The 13,636-nt window shown below is 66.2% G+C and overlaps 1 protein-coding gene across 11 annotated transcripts in view; it reads left to right on the top strand.

Annotated features, from left to right (window-relative positions):
- Positions 1–13,636, top strand: part of KDM4B (lysine demethylase 4B) — a 133,446-nt gene that overhangs the window by 114,317 nt on the left and 5,493 nt on the right. For 8 of the 11 annotated variants that reach the window (XM_058728344.1, XM_058728348.1, XM_058728345.1 and 5 more), the window contains 7 exons: positions 3,464–3,915; positions 4,197–4,317; positions 6,323–6,501; positions 8,535–8,757; positions 10,036–10,112; positions 10,317–10,372; positions 10,557–10,665. In XM_058728344.1, the coding sequence (XP_058584327.1) occupies positions 3,464–3,915; positions 4,197–4,317; positions 6,323–6,501; positions 8,535–8,757; positions 10,036–10,112; positions 10,317–10,372; positions 10,557–10,665 (1,217 nt within the window). Of the gene's footprint in view, positions 1–3,463; positions 3,916–4,196; positions 4,318–6,322; positions 6,502–8,534; positions 8,758–10,035; positions 10,113–10,316; positions 10,373–10,556; positions 10,666–13,636 lie in introns of those variants that run through there. The other 3 variants (XM_058728347.1, XM_058728346.1, XR_009261191.1) reach the window with 3 other exon arrangements.

Raw genomic sequence — 13,636 nt, 5'->3', positions numbered from 1 at the left:
CTTAAAGTGCTTTCCAGACTTCCTTTAATATCCAAGCTTAATGTCCCCACGAGCTGTAAGTGCTGGGGATCGTGCTGTTCACCAGCAGTGGGGCATTTTGCTTTGGGTTTGCGGAGGGAGAACAGTGAACGCTGTCACTCACACACCGCGTCCTGGGGGAGGCGGAGGGCAGGAGAGGAGGGGGCCCTGCGCACGCAGGATGGGCGGGATTCAGTGTCCCAGCAGGAAGCCTCCTCAGGGCTGGGAGGGGCCGGGACAGGCGGTGCAGGAAGAGCCTTGCCCTGTGTGGCCTGGACCCCGGGGTCCCGAGCGCGAGTGAGGTAGGAAGGCAGCCCGTGTCCGCCCCCGTTGGCTGGGCCATCAGGGGCTCTCTCGTCCTGGAGGGTCATGGTCATCTCAGGGGAGCTCGCCCCGCCTGTGGCTGGTTACTACGGCCGCTGTGCCTTCTCACAGCGGGGGCAGCGCCCGTCCCACCATCGAGCCGTCCCTCCTCCCAGGTACAGCGTGCTGCGAGGGACCCCACCCTGAGGGCCAGGCTGGCTCTAGACCCCGGGGCCTGGCCTCTCAGGGCCTCACAGCCCAGGGGCTCGGGCAGCGGGCAGCACTGCTGAGCTTAGGGGTCCAGACCCGCCGGGAACTCTGGCACGCTCCGCTTGGGGAACTTCGGTGCCCCAGCCGTGAGCTCCCCAACCAGGCAGGCCTTTCAGATGTGAAGGTGGGGTGTTCTTGGCTGTGACTTACCGTGGCACGTGAGGTGCTGGGACGTCCTCAGCTTGGGGTGGTGGTGGGGGGCGGTCCCTGCCATTCTCGAGGGAGGGGACGGGCTCACATGCGGGGGAGATCCCTGGCCAGGACTCTCAGCCCCGCCCCTGTGACTGTCCCCTGCTCTGTGTCAGGGTTCCCTCAGGCCCAGGCAGGTGAGGGGCTTGACAGGGTCCCCCCGGCAAGGACAGAGCCCTGAGCACCCACGTGTCCTTCCTGGCCACTGGCTCATCCCCTAACGGTCCCCTGGGTGTGTCCCCCCTCAGTTTCCTAGAGCCCGCAAGATGGGAAGAGGCCCGGCGTGTTCTTCTTGGACAGTAAGGGCCTCTTGCTTGACAGTAAAGAGACAGTAAGTGGGTCCCACTGTCCTCCGGCTGGGGAGAGCCCGGCTGGGTTTCCATTCGGTAGGTTTGCACCGTCAGGGTGGGAGTGTCGCGCCTCCTTAGAGAACAGAGCCGTTTATCAGAAAGCGTGTCTTCCACAAGGAGGACAGCCTCGTCGCCCTTTCTGTAGATCAGCAGAAGCAGCAGGGCCGGTGCAGCCCCGACCTGCCTCGGCGCTCGCCCCTGGGGCCCTGGGTCACCCCCCCCACGTCTCTCCCGCCAAGTGTGTCCCTGCCCCCGGCACGTTCCCTCCTCTGCGTCTCCCCACCCCTGCCATGGCTTCCCCACATCTCTCCCTGCTCGGGCTCCCCCCCCCCCCAGCCACGTGGCTTGCCCCCCACGCCTCTCCCCCGCCCCCCGACGTCTCTTCCCCACCTCAAGCCTCTTCCCTCCCACACTGTCTCTCCACCTCCTCTCCCTGCACCTCCACGTTTCCCACCCCCCCCCCCCAGCCTCCACCCCAGACGCTTCTCTCCCACCTCCACAGGCGACCTTTCATAGCCATCCAAGCCCCGCATCTGTAGGGGAGAAATGGTTTTGTCTGCAGAGCAGAGAACGTCTATTATGTGCTTTCCTCAGCCAGATAACTATTCATGAGGCGCAGGCAGGAGGGGGGCCTCGGGAGCAGTTGGGGCTCCTGCAGAGGGGGCGGTGGCACGGGGAGGGGGAGGAGTCCCACGGAGGCCCTCGGAGTGCTCAGGCCTCGGGCCATCCCTGCATCCAGGGCAGGACTGTGGCCTGCAGATGGGGAGCAGTGGGGAGGAGAGGGGAGGAGAGGGGAGGGGGCCTGGCCTGGAGCCTCCACTGCTCCCAGAGGCCGTGGGGTGTTGGTGGGGGGGCGAGTCGGCAGTTTGGCTCCGTCCCAGCAGTTGGGGGATGGGACGCCCATGCTTGCCGGCTTCCTGGGTCGGCACAGGTCAAGGGTGACGTGAAATACCCTCCCCTTGGGAGCCTCACCTCTTTCAAGGTCACGTAGATGGGTTTCTGCGGCAAGAGGTGAAACGGGGCCCTGTTGCAAACCAGAACGCAGGTGCTTCACCTGGGTGGCTGCTTTCTTGGACAGGGAGGGAGCCCTGGCCCCCGGTGTATACTTATTTTCCCCGGGGCCGGTTCAGGGAGACCCAGACCGTAGGTACCCCCGGCCTCACAAGTACCCTCAGCAGGGCGACCAGCTCCTCCCGGGTTCCCCAGGAGGCCCTCGGGCCTAGGCAGGCCAGGCAGCCTCTGCCGTCACTGCTCATGTGACATCTTGCCCCTGGGGACCTGGGACATGCAGACGAGGGCCTGAGCTAGTGTGCCCATTCTCCATTGGGGCAGGCAAGGCCCGGGGGTTCCAGGGCTCACTGTGCTGTGGGCTCCGTGCTCCAGTGGGCCACCAGGCTGGTTATGTCCTTGAGGGCAGGGGTCCCCGATGCCTCGTCCTGAGCACGGCAGGCCTCACGGGGGTCACGACCTACAGAGTTCCCTGTGGCTTCCATGACTGTGACCTCAGACTCACACGTACGTTCTGGCACCAGGAGGGCAGCAGCTGGCCCGGGTCGCACGGGGCTGAAACAAGGCAGAGCTGGCCCCTGCCCGGGTCTCCGGGGCAGAGTGTGTTTGTTCCCTGCCTCTCCCCGTTTCTGGAGGCACCGCATCCTTGGCTTGGGGCCCCTCCTCTATCATCAAAGCCAGCGGGCCGGGGTGTCTTTGACCCTTCTTCCGCGGGTCCCTCTGCCTCCGGCCACAGCTGGGAAAGATCCTGGGCTTCTAAGGATCCCTGTTAGTACGCTGGGCCCATCCAAACCTTCTCCTGTCCTACGATCGTTAACCCCTCCGCAGTCTCCCGCCACGTCAGGCTCCACATTCGCAGGACGCGGCCATCTTTGGGGACCGTGATTCCACCAGACATTCGCTCATCCATTCAGTTTTCTCTGATGTGCTGGCCCCCAGTTAAAACACCACTGAAGACACCCCTGGCCTGCCTCCCGCCCTGCCCTGCCACCTGCCGGAGATCCCCCAGCACCGGCCCTCGGGGGTGGCCCTCCAGGCCCAGCAGGCTCTCCAGTTCTGCTCAAGCGACCACTTTTCACGGTTTGGGGTTTGAGGTTTCACTTAAAACAGATTCCACAGGACGTATGCTTTACGTGTAGAAATCTACAAAACCTGGGTACTGCCTTGCGTCCGTCCCGCTCCTTGATGACATTTGGAGCAGTCCCCCACCCCCACCCCGCTTTGCAGGAGTCCGAACCACAATGTGGCTCTTCTCTGGGGGGCTCGCAGGAGGGTGTGTGGCTTCTGGCCTTGGCACCGACCTGTCTTTTCCTCTTTCCCCACAGAAGACGGAAGGGGCAAGCTGCGGCCAGCCAAGGCCAAGAGCGACAGGAAGAAAAAGAGCTATGGTCACCTGCACCCCCACCACGCCCTCTTGCCCCAGCTGCCGCCGCCCCCACCCACCCAGTTCCCCGCCGAGGAGGCACCCAGGCTGCCACCCCTGCTGGAGTCCCCAGCGCTGGCCCCGGGCCCCGCACCAGCCGAGGAGAACCCCCCCCCACCGCCTCTCAACGTCGTGCCCCCCGAGGCACCTGGCGAGGAGCCAGAGGTGAAGCCACGCCCCATCATCCCCATGCTGTATGTGATGCCGCGGCCCAGCACGCTGTGTGACAAGGGCCGCGTGTCCTGCCAGCAGGCCTTTGAGCACTTTGCCCAGAGGGGCCCCACCTGGAAGGAACAGGCGGCCCCCATGGAGCTGACGGGTCCCGAGGAGGATAGCAGAGCCGGCGAGGTGCAGGTAGGAGGGTGTCCGCGGAGGTCCCTGGGGCTCCCACCTGCCCGGTGCTCCCACCTGCCCGGTGCTCCCACCACGGCCCTGCTCGCCTGAACCAGCCCCCTCGGTGCAACCCAGAGGAACCACAGTAGCTCCCGGCCAGCCCTTCCTGGGGCCTTGATCCCACGGCTGGGGACTCCGGCCTGCTGCGGAAGCCAGGCCGTCCCCTCTGCCCTGGGAGGCCGGGCTCTGCTCTGGGTGTCAGAGCCATGCCCTCCCCAGATGCTTCTTGTTCTGCATTTCAGGCACCGTCCACATTTTCCAAATTGAAGATGGAAATCAAGAAAAGCAGACGCCACCCCCTGGGCAAGCCACCCACCCGCTCCCCGCTGACCGTGGTCAAGCAGGAGGCCTCGAGTGACGAGGGTGAGTGAGGACGCCTGTTCCCCCGGTGGCCCGTGCCCTGGCCTCCCTCCGCTGCCTGCCCCACCACCGACCGAGGTCGGGCCCCCAGACCCCCACCCCTGCACGGAATGTTGGACTGAGTAGCCCCCGCTCCTCCTGCAGCGCTCCCCACAGTCCGGCCTGACCACCCCAAGGCCTTGCCGCCACCCCCGTTCGCTGTTTCCCACCTTGGGGTGCGCGCTTTGTGCCGGGGCCAGGGCCTGAAACGCACAACGTGGCCTAGGAGGGGCAGGGCGCAGGTCCTGGGGCTCCAACCACAGCCCACACTTAACGTTTCTATAACTCAGTCTCCCCATCTGTAAACTGAGGGCTGCCGGCCCCGTGGGGCATTCTGCCGGGAAGGCGCACGGAGCCAGTGCCTACGGAGCGTGCCCGTGGTGCTGAGCCCGTGGCGGGTGCTGGGCATGCCGAGGCTGGGTTACTGCTGATGTGGCGCGTTTTGCCTGTGGTTTTACTGAGCCGCGCACCTGCTCTCGTGAGAGCCGAGCAGGTGCTGTTCCTGCCAGAGGCTCCTTCCCCCAGGCCTGGGGGGGCTGTCCCCGCCCCTGCCCCCGCTCCCGTGGCCTGTGCAGCCCCCAGGTGGGCAAGGATCGTGCCTCTCCCTCTCAGGGGCTCAGGGCTCAGGGTCTGCTCGGATGCCTGGTACAGAGTAGGCTTCTGGGACATTTGCAGAGCAGGCCAGCAAGCGAGCAAGCGGGACTTGGCCCCGTGTCGGCCGCACCCCCCTGTGTCGGGGGTTGAGAAATGACTCTGCCGTTAGGGTTAGGGCTGTGCCCGTAGGAGCAGTGCCACGCCGACGTCGGGGGGGGGCGGGGAGCGGGGGCGCAGCTGTCCCCAGAGTCGCACCATGACCTGTCCTGTGGCCAGGCCACTGTAGGGAGATTGGAACAAACCTGGGGAGCCAAGAGCCAGGGTTGAGTCCTCAGGCAGAAATCCCGCTAAGCCAGGTTTTCATCCTCAGCGTTGGCCTTTTTTTATGTGGAATTTGTGCCCAGTCGTCTGGGCGGCTCCTTCCGTTTCCCCATCTGATCTGAGGGCCGGGGGGAGGAGGGGCTCTGGAAGCGCCTGGGACCGCAGGGCCAGGGCCCCCAAGGGCAAGGGAAGCTCACAGGGGGGCCAGACGTGGCCTTACTGTCCGAAAGACTGTAGCGTCACCTTTCCAGAAAGTGCCTCCAAGGCCTCCCCCACCAGCCCTTCTGGCGCTTTCCTGTGAGACCGTCTGGGCCTGGGCTCTTTGGCGACAGAAGGAGGCCAGCAGCTCTCGTCACCGGCGGGGTGCCTGGGCCTGCTTGGGGTCTCCGTGTCCCCAGGCAGAGCAGTCTTGGCCCGTGAGTCAGGTCCAGCCCCCCCACCCCCCGCCCCGGGCCGTAGGAGACCCACAAGTGCATCTTGGGGGTCTGCGCTGACCTCCTCCTCACTCTCGTTGAGGCTCGAGGCCCAGGCCCAGGCCTCCAGGCTCCTGTCTGCGTTCTCTTCCCACCATGCCTTGCCGGCCCAGCTGCTGTGAGGTTTGGGGCCTGGGGAATGAGCACCCGCTTCTCGGGGAGGGCTCCTGTGGAGCATCGGGGGTCTCAGCCCTGGGTCCCCAGGAAGCGAGGCAGTGGGCCGTGGGGCGGGGGGGATTGGGGCGTGGCTGGCTGCTAGCGAGAGCAGGCGTGACAGGTGACAGGCGAGGTGGGAGGGACGGCTGTTTGCAGCCTCCGTCTTGGTAGTGACACGGGGTCACCGGAGCGGGGGAGTGACGCCGCTCTTCCTCGGTCCCCCCCCCCCCCCCCCCGCGTGCCTCTCTCGGCGCGGCTGAGCTCGGGGAGTCCGCGCCAGACCCGCCAAGGCCGCGGAAGTGGGGGCCGGTCACCCCCGGGGCTCCCCGCAGCGAAGTGCCCGCAGGGTGGGGACGGGTTCCTCTGGGCCTCCAGCCATGCCCAGGTTTCTCTCCGTCCCCTCCCGCCCTCCTGTTTTCCTCTAGAAGCCTTCCCTTTCTCCGGGGAGGAGGACATGAGTGGCCCCGAGGCCTTGAGGTCTTTGCTCTCCCTGCAGTGGAAGAACAAGGCTGCCGGTTTCCAGGCCGAGAGGAAGTTCAACGCGGCGGCCGCCCTGACCGAGCCCTACTGTGCCATTTGCACTCTCTTCTACCCTTACACCCAGGTGAGGGAGCTCCGGGGAGGGTGGTGGAGACCAAGGGGCCGCTGGCTGTGGGAGCGGTTTGGAGCCGCCCGGCGGGCGGCCCAGGGGGTGTGCGGCAGAAGCTGTCGGCATTTGGGGCCGCCTGAAGCCCTTGGAAGGGCTGCGGGGAGAAGGGGGGAGCCCGGCCTCTGAGCTTTACCAGAGAGTGACTGATCGACGGCACAAAAACAGGGCAGCCGGTGGAGGGAGCGGGGCCTGGCAGGGGGGCGTGCGGGTGGCCATCGGAAGGCGGCCGGCGTCAGCTGTCCCTCAGGGGCCAGGGGCGGCACGGAGCCGGGCCCTGACCGGTCGGGCCTCTGAGCCAAGAGGCCGAGAGGCCGAGAGGCAGGACACCCCGTGTCACCCAGCAGGGCTGTGAGGAGCCCCAGGCGGTCTCCCCTGAGCCCGACGCTCCTGTCCTACACTCACTCCTGGCCGGGCCCCGCTCTGTCCTGTATTTCCCAGCCACCGGCCACCAGGCCCTGCCCTGTTTGCTGCTTCACCGCTGTTTCTCCCCGTGGCCCCTCCCCCACACCCTGACCTGCCTTCCAGCTCTTTCCTCCCTCGACAGCCCTGGCCCTGGCGGGAGCCCTGCCTGGGGCCCTGGCACACGTTCTGGAGGCCACTCCAGCCACGGGCTCCCTGGCCGGAAGTTCCACCAGCCTCCGCACGGGGCGCGCACGGCCTTCCTCTGCTGTGACATCTGTCCCCTGCCGTGCGCACAGCTGGCCCCCGAGGTCTCTCCCACCCGCCCACCCACCCGGCCCCCTGCCTTGCCAGACAGGTTTCTGTTCACCCCTGAGTCTGCTGAGCTGCTCCCTCTTTCCTAAGCCCTCCTGCACCTGCTGTCCCCGGGCACCCCGCACCCCAGGCTCACCCGCCCTCGCTCCCACTCTCTGTGTTCATCGGCCCCCGGACTGGGAGTCCCTGGAGGGTGGGACCCGGGCCGAGCTGACTTTGGGTCCCTGGCTCCTGGCCTAGCACCCATCGCTTCCCTTGAGTCAGCCGGGCTACCCGAGCTCTGGGCCCCGGGCCCAGGGCGGCGCACTTGTCTTGAGGGCCCTGCGGCCCAGCGCTGCCCGGGCGCTGTTTCTACACAGATTCAGTGTTTGCGGAACTTGACACAGACAACTTCTCCAGGCGCGTCCCTCTTAACGCCGCTGGTTGTCGGGGCGCTGGGGACTCTGCAGTCCAGTAGCTAACGTTCGTCGCGCCCACGGTTCCGGTCAGAGCCCTTGTAGATGGGGGCCGGGGCTAGCTTGTCTCACTAGGGTGAGGAAAGCCTGTGCCAGGCACGGTGCCTCCAGCGGGGCTCCTCCCTCCCAGGTCAGGAGCAGTGCAGAGTCCTGCTACTCCTGAGACCGGCTGGGGGCTGCCGGGCCGGGGTGCCACAGACGGGGTGTTTTCGTAACAGTCTGTTCATGGGACGGGATCTGGGCTACAGCCTTTACGGGACGTATGTCAGAAGTAGGGAGAACACCTCACAGAGGTTCAGTCACATTGCCATGTGGACAGACAGAGCAGGCGTGGAGGGCTGGAGGCCGCCGGTCTTGCGGGTGGGCTAGGCTCCCAAGCGTAAGTGAGCAGAAATCTGAAGGTTCCTGGCAGCGGGGATGGCGCTCGCAAAGGCCCTGGGGCAGGATGGTGTTGGAGGCAGAGCCCGGGGGCTGGTTAGAGTAGAGGAGTCGAGGGGCAGCTGGGGTGGGGAGTGAGGGTGGCAGGACAGTGTCTTATGACCCTGACTTGGGAGGGTTTTCGGTGGGGGCAGGACGGGGACTCACTGTGTTTGAGGAGGATCTCTTGAGGGCTCTTGCCTCAGGGTCGAGGGCTGGGGGGCGGGGGGGGGGGGTGCAGGGCAGCTTCCGGGGGACAGTGAGAAGCAGCCCGCGGGGCGTCTGGAGGACGAGGCCACGAGAGGCGCGGGCACGGGGCAGAGTTGGGGAGGGCCACGGCGCCCGGCCCGGCATGCTGCCCCATGTGGGCTCCCCGCTGAGGGCGGCGACCTATTCCTGCAGTCCCTACAGACCGAGAAGGAGGCTCCCCAGGCCTCTCTCGGGGAGGGTCCCTCGGTGGCTCCCCCTTCCAAAAGTGGCCAGAAGACACGGCCGTTGATCCCCGAGATGTGCTTCACGTCCGGCGGTGAGAACACGGAGCCCCTTCCCGCCAACTCCTACATCGGCGACGACGGGACCAGCCTGCTGATCGCCTGCACCAAGTGCTGCCTGCAGGTTCATGCCAGTGAGTCCTGGGCCCGGATGGCGGCCCGTGGGAGGACAGCTGTGGCACCTGTGGCTTGGGCCCCCCCCCCCCCACCCGGTTAGGTCTGCGGAGCCAGCGGGCCCCCTCCCTCTGGGCTGCCGTCTTGGGCCTTCCGCACGACCTGGCGTCACGGGGCGGCCTCCCCCCTGGCCAGTTCGGACGGTTCCACCGAGGCCTGAGATCTACAGATGGTCCAGGGGATCTGATCCGTCCCTGCCGTCGGTGACCGGCCCCCCCCCCCCTCCCGAACCCTGAGGGCCCGACTCAGCCCGAGACAAGAAAATGGGTGTGTGCCCCTTTCTCCGGTGTTAGGGGCGGCAAACGCGAGCCCGAGCTCCCGGCAAGGGAAGGAAGCTTTTCCGGAGCTGTTTCATTTCGGGGCCTGCCCTGCGGAGTCCTGCCCAGAGCTCGTTTTGTCTCCTGCTAGGACCATAGGCCCAGGCTGAGCCCGCCCTCTGGAGGGGCCTGAGTCTAGCTTCCGGGACAAGCCTGGGAGGCGGAAGGCCCAGCATAACCCCCGAGACCAGGCACTGGAGGGAGGTGGGGCCCCCTCTTCCTCCAGGAGGAACACTTTGCTGTCCCTCAGAGCCTCTGCGGGGACACAGCAGAAGACTACAGTTCTGTGGCCTGGTGGCTGAGGTCCCCTGGTACTGCTGGATGGCGACCCCGGGGGGTAGGGCAGAAGAGCCCTCGCTCTGGGGCGTGACCTCTTGACTCCACCCCACCCCCCCCCGCCCCCGCCCCCGCCCCCCCTGCCTGCCCATTTCTAAACCAGGGCCAAGATCCTAAGCGAACCATCTGGGTAACCCAGAGCCTCCCAACTTCTGCTTCCTGAGTAGTGATTTTGCCTGAACACAGGGCCCGGCCCGCCCCGCTCTGCCGCCTGGACTCTGGCATCCACGAGGCCCACTTTGCGTGGCGTACAACTGCTTGGTCACTTTTCAGGCTTCCCAGCCTCCCCTGGCCTGCAGAGCCTGGGCCTTTTAGATGCGACTGGAGACTGGAGACAGCGAGGGCCGCTCTCGGCTGAGCAGCCCCAGCAGGGGGCCCCCGCTCTCCTTCCCCCTACTTGTTTCAAACAAGCCATTTCTAGACCGTCCCGCTGTGCTCAGTGGCCTGGATTCAGGAGGGAGGGTGGGGAGAGCAATTGCCCTAAATGCCGCTGCCGAATTCCAGAAGGCCCCATCAGCTGCAGCGTGCGTCCTGGCGACAGATGCCGCCCGGCTCAGCGGTCCCCCCACCCTCGCTTGTTTGCAGGTTGCTACGGCATCCGCCCCGAGCTGGTCAACGAGGGCTGGACGTGTTCCCGGTGCACGGCCCACGCCTGGACTGCGGTAACTCACCCCCGCGGCTGGGTGGTGCTCTGAAAGCCGCGAGGCCTGTGGGACCCGGCCCGGCCTGATCCCCAGGGTGACCTTGGGCGGCCTAGTCAGTCGGAAACATCAGGACTGCGGGCAGGGGTGGGACCGGCCCCAGGGCGGCGAGGTGGTGGCCCTGCCCCCTCACCACCTCACCACCGGGCTGTCTGGTTCCCGCAGGAGTGCTGCCTTTGTAACCTCCGGGGCGGAGCCCTGCAGATGACCACCGACCGCAGGTGGGTGGCCGGGGGGCTCCCCCTGGGGGTGGGGGGCCAGGAGGACCGAGCGCGCCCAGACTGCCCCTGAAGATCCTGTAAGCCCCGACCAGCCGGCGGCCACGCGGGGCGCAGGGGTGGGCGGTGGTCGTACCAGCAGGGGCGGATCGCCTGTGCGCCCTGATGCCAGCCTCCCCGCAACCAGGTGGATCCACGTGATCTGTGCCATCGCGGTCCCCGAAGTGCGCTTCCTGAACGTGATGGAGCGCCACCCTGTGGACATCAGCGCCATCCCCGAGCAGCGGTGGAAGCTGGTACGTCCCCTGGGGTCCTGGCCCTGTGGGCGCAGGGGGCGCAGACGCCCCATTGCAGTTTGGCCAAACCTGTTTGCTCTTAAAGGCGCAGCAGGCCCCTGGCTTCTGCGGTCTGTGTGCGGAGACGCGGTCTGTGCACAATCTAGCAGCCCTGTGCTTGCCGTCCCGCACAAGGGGGCGCCGCACAGCCTGCCCCCGTCTCCTCCGATTACTTCCCTCGGGCTCTGCGCCCCTGACAGACTGTCCAGTGCACGGTCTGGCGGTGCGGGCGGCTCCCTTGTCCTGCAGGACTGAGCTTCACGCACCGGACGTACACGCCCCCCCTCCCCTGCCCCGGCCACCACCGCTCTGCTGTCCGCCTGTCGGAGTTTGCGAGTGGGGTCACACAGGACGTGTCCTGTGTCCGCTTTCTGTCACCGAGCACAGTGTTCTCCGGGTCTGTCTGTGTGGCTGCCTCTCTCTGTGGCCGCGTCACATCCCCGCAGCGCATCCTCCATTAACGGGCACCTGGGCTGTTTCTGGGTCACGGCCATGGCCCTGAACACGGGGGTGCAGATACCCCTCTGAAATCACGTGTTCAGTGCTCTTGGGTATATACCCCTGTAGTGGAATTTACGGGATCGTATGGTGGCTCTATTGTTTTTTTTTTTTTTAATGTTTTAAGTAATGTCTACACCCAGCGTGGGGCTCAAACAACAACCCCACGCAGGGAGTCAGATGCCCTACTGACTGAGCCAGCCGGGCGCCCCTGGCGGTTCTATTTTTAATGAAAAAAAATTTTTTTCTTAGTTATATTTTTTTAATGTTTACTTATTTTTGAGAGAGCGTGTGGGAGGGGCAGAGAAGGAGAGAGACAGACTCTGAAGCGGGTTCCACGCTCCGAGCTGTCGGCACAGAGCCCGAGGCGGGGCTCGAACTCACGAACCGTGAGATCCTGACCTGGGCCGAAGTCGGACGCTTAAGAGGCTGAGCCCCCCAGCATCCCCTACTTTTAATTGTTTGAGGAGCCTCCATACTGTCTTCCACGGCAGCTGCCCCGGTTTGCGTTCCCACCAGCGGCGCACGAGGCCTCCCTTCCCTCCGCCTGCGCGCCTACACTCGCCCGTTCGGTAGGAGCCGTTGGAACAGGCGTGAGCTGGGATCTCGTGGTGTTGATTTGCGTTTCCCTGACGATGAGTGACGTGGAGCGCCTTTGCACGTACCCGTTGGCCATCCGGACGTCCGCTCTGGAGACATACCTATTCGGGTCCCTTGCTCATTTTTGAATCGGGTTGCTGTTTTGCTACCGAGTCGCAGGAATCCCGTAACTAGGCCCCTCTTGGCGCGCGTCGCACTTTCCATCACCATCCTCCGCTGTCCTCCGGTGGACTGTGGCCTCGAGGGGCTCACGCCTCCTCTGCGCACCGATGAGGACGGTCGCCCCTGGGGGAGCCTGTGGGGCAGCGGACAGAGCGGGACGAGGAACAGGCCACCGGCCAGCCCCGTGACTAGGCAGGTCGCTGACCTCTCTGTACCTCAGCTTTCCCCTCCGTCGGCTGGGCCGCCCGTGGCCTCCTGTGTGGTGAGCGTTCACGGGGCCTGACTGTGCGTAAGCTCCCGCCGTCAGGCTCGTCGTGGCCGTGAGTTCGCGGGCGGCTTCGCCGGGGACCCGTGTGGCCCACCCCCCGGGCTGCAGGCGGGCAGAAGGCAGAGGAAGCGGGCTCCGGGCCTGCCGGGGGGTCCTGTGGGGCCACCCGACCGGGTTGACGGGGCAGCAGGAGGGAGCCCGTGTGGGAGGGCGGGGGCCTTGGTCACGGAGCCAGCACTGCCCCCACCCGAGTCCCGACAGGTGATCAGGAAAGGGCCGGGTGGCCGCAGGGGGCTCCTCCGGGAAGGCGGGCGTAAAAGGCTTCATTATTCAGGGGACGTGACGGTGCCGTGCTTGGCGCCCGTGATAGATCCTCCCTCCCAGACGCTTTATGGATCATCTGACATTTCCAGCTCGCAGCCTCTTCATTACCAGTACTTGTAACGATGAATTAAAAATCCTTCTACATGAGGCTCACTTGTACTGCCTAATGGAGCCTCGTGAGGAAGCCGGCAGCTAACTCCTGCTTGTCCAGCCACCCGCCCGCCTTCCCAGGGCCACGTGCTGGCCGCGGGCTCGGGGATGGTCACTCCCGGTCATCTGTCCATCTGTCTGTCCCTGTGACTACCTGGCCTCTGGCCCCGGGCGCTGGGGCTGCCCTGGCTCGTGGGGGCGGGCCCCATGCCTACGGGGGCCTGAGCCCAGACCCCCTCCCGGGCTCGCCAGGTTTGCGCCCATGCTCACCCCCGTCACCAGGCTGGGATGGGACCTGGAGGGACTTCGCGGTCCGGTGGAGACTCCAAGCGAGTCAGCTTGTGATCGGCTATGGGGGTGGTACAGGCGTGGCTGGTGGGGGGCGGGCGGTTTGAGCCGGCTCTGCCCTCTCGTCACCCCTGCTTTGAGGGGAGGCGCTGACGTCTGGCGGTGCTGGTGCCGGAGGGAGGGTGGGCCTTCGCCAGAGCAGGTTGGCGGGTGGGCATGAGGGGCAGGTTGAGCACAGGGGACTTGGTACGGGGCGATGGGGGGCGTCTGCAGGCAAGAGCACCCTCCACGGCCAGCGTCACGCCCATCGGTGACCCCGGCTGCCCCAGACCACCGCTCTGCACGATGTCCGCCCTCCCTGCACCCCCTCCGTACAGCCTCCACCCAGGGAGAACCAGACGCCCAGCACCGGAGGCTCCGACAAATAGTGCGGTGGGGGCCTGGCCTGCATTCTCTGCGATGCGGGAGCTCAGGATGAGGGCCCCGCCACCCACGGGCTGAAATGGGTTGTGCTGTGCCAGCCCAGCTGTTGGGTCCTCCTGGGCCTCCGCCGGCAGGTGGGGGCCTGGCTCCCCGCGCCTTCCACCCCTGCGGAGGAGGCCCAGTCCTGGAGGGTTAACGCGCCCCCGCCCGTGGTTGTGC

This window comes from Neofelis nebulosa, chromosome 4, assembly GCF_028018385.1.
Source record: "Neofelis nebulosa isolate mNeoNeb1 chromosome 4, mNeoNeb1.pri, whole genome shotgun sequence".
Classification (NCBI taxonomy): domain Eukaryota; kingdom Metazoa; phylum Chordata; class Mammalia; order Carnivora; family Felidae; genus Neofelis; species Neofelis nebulosa.
This window is presented reverse-complemented; position numbering and strand designations above follow the sequence as displayed.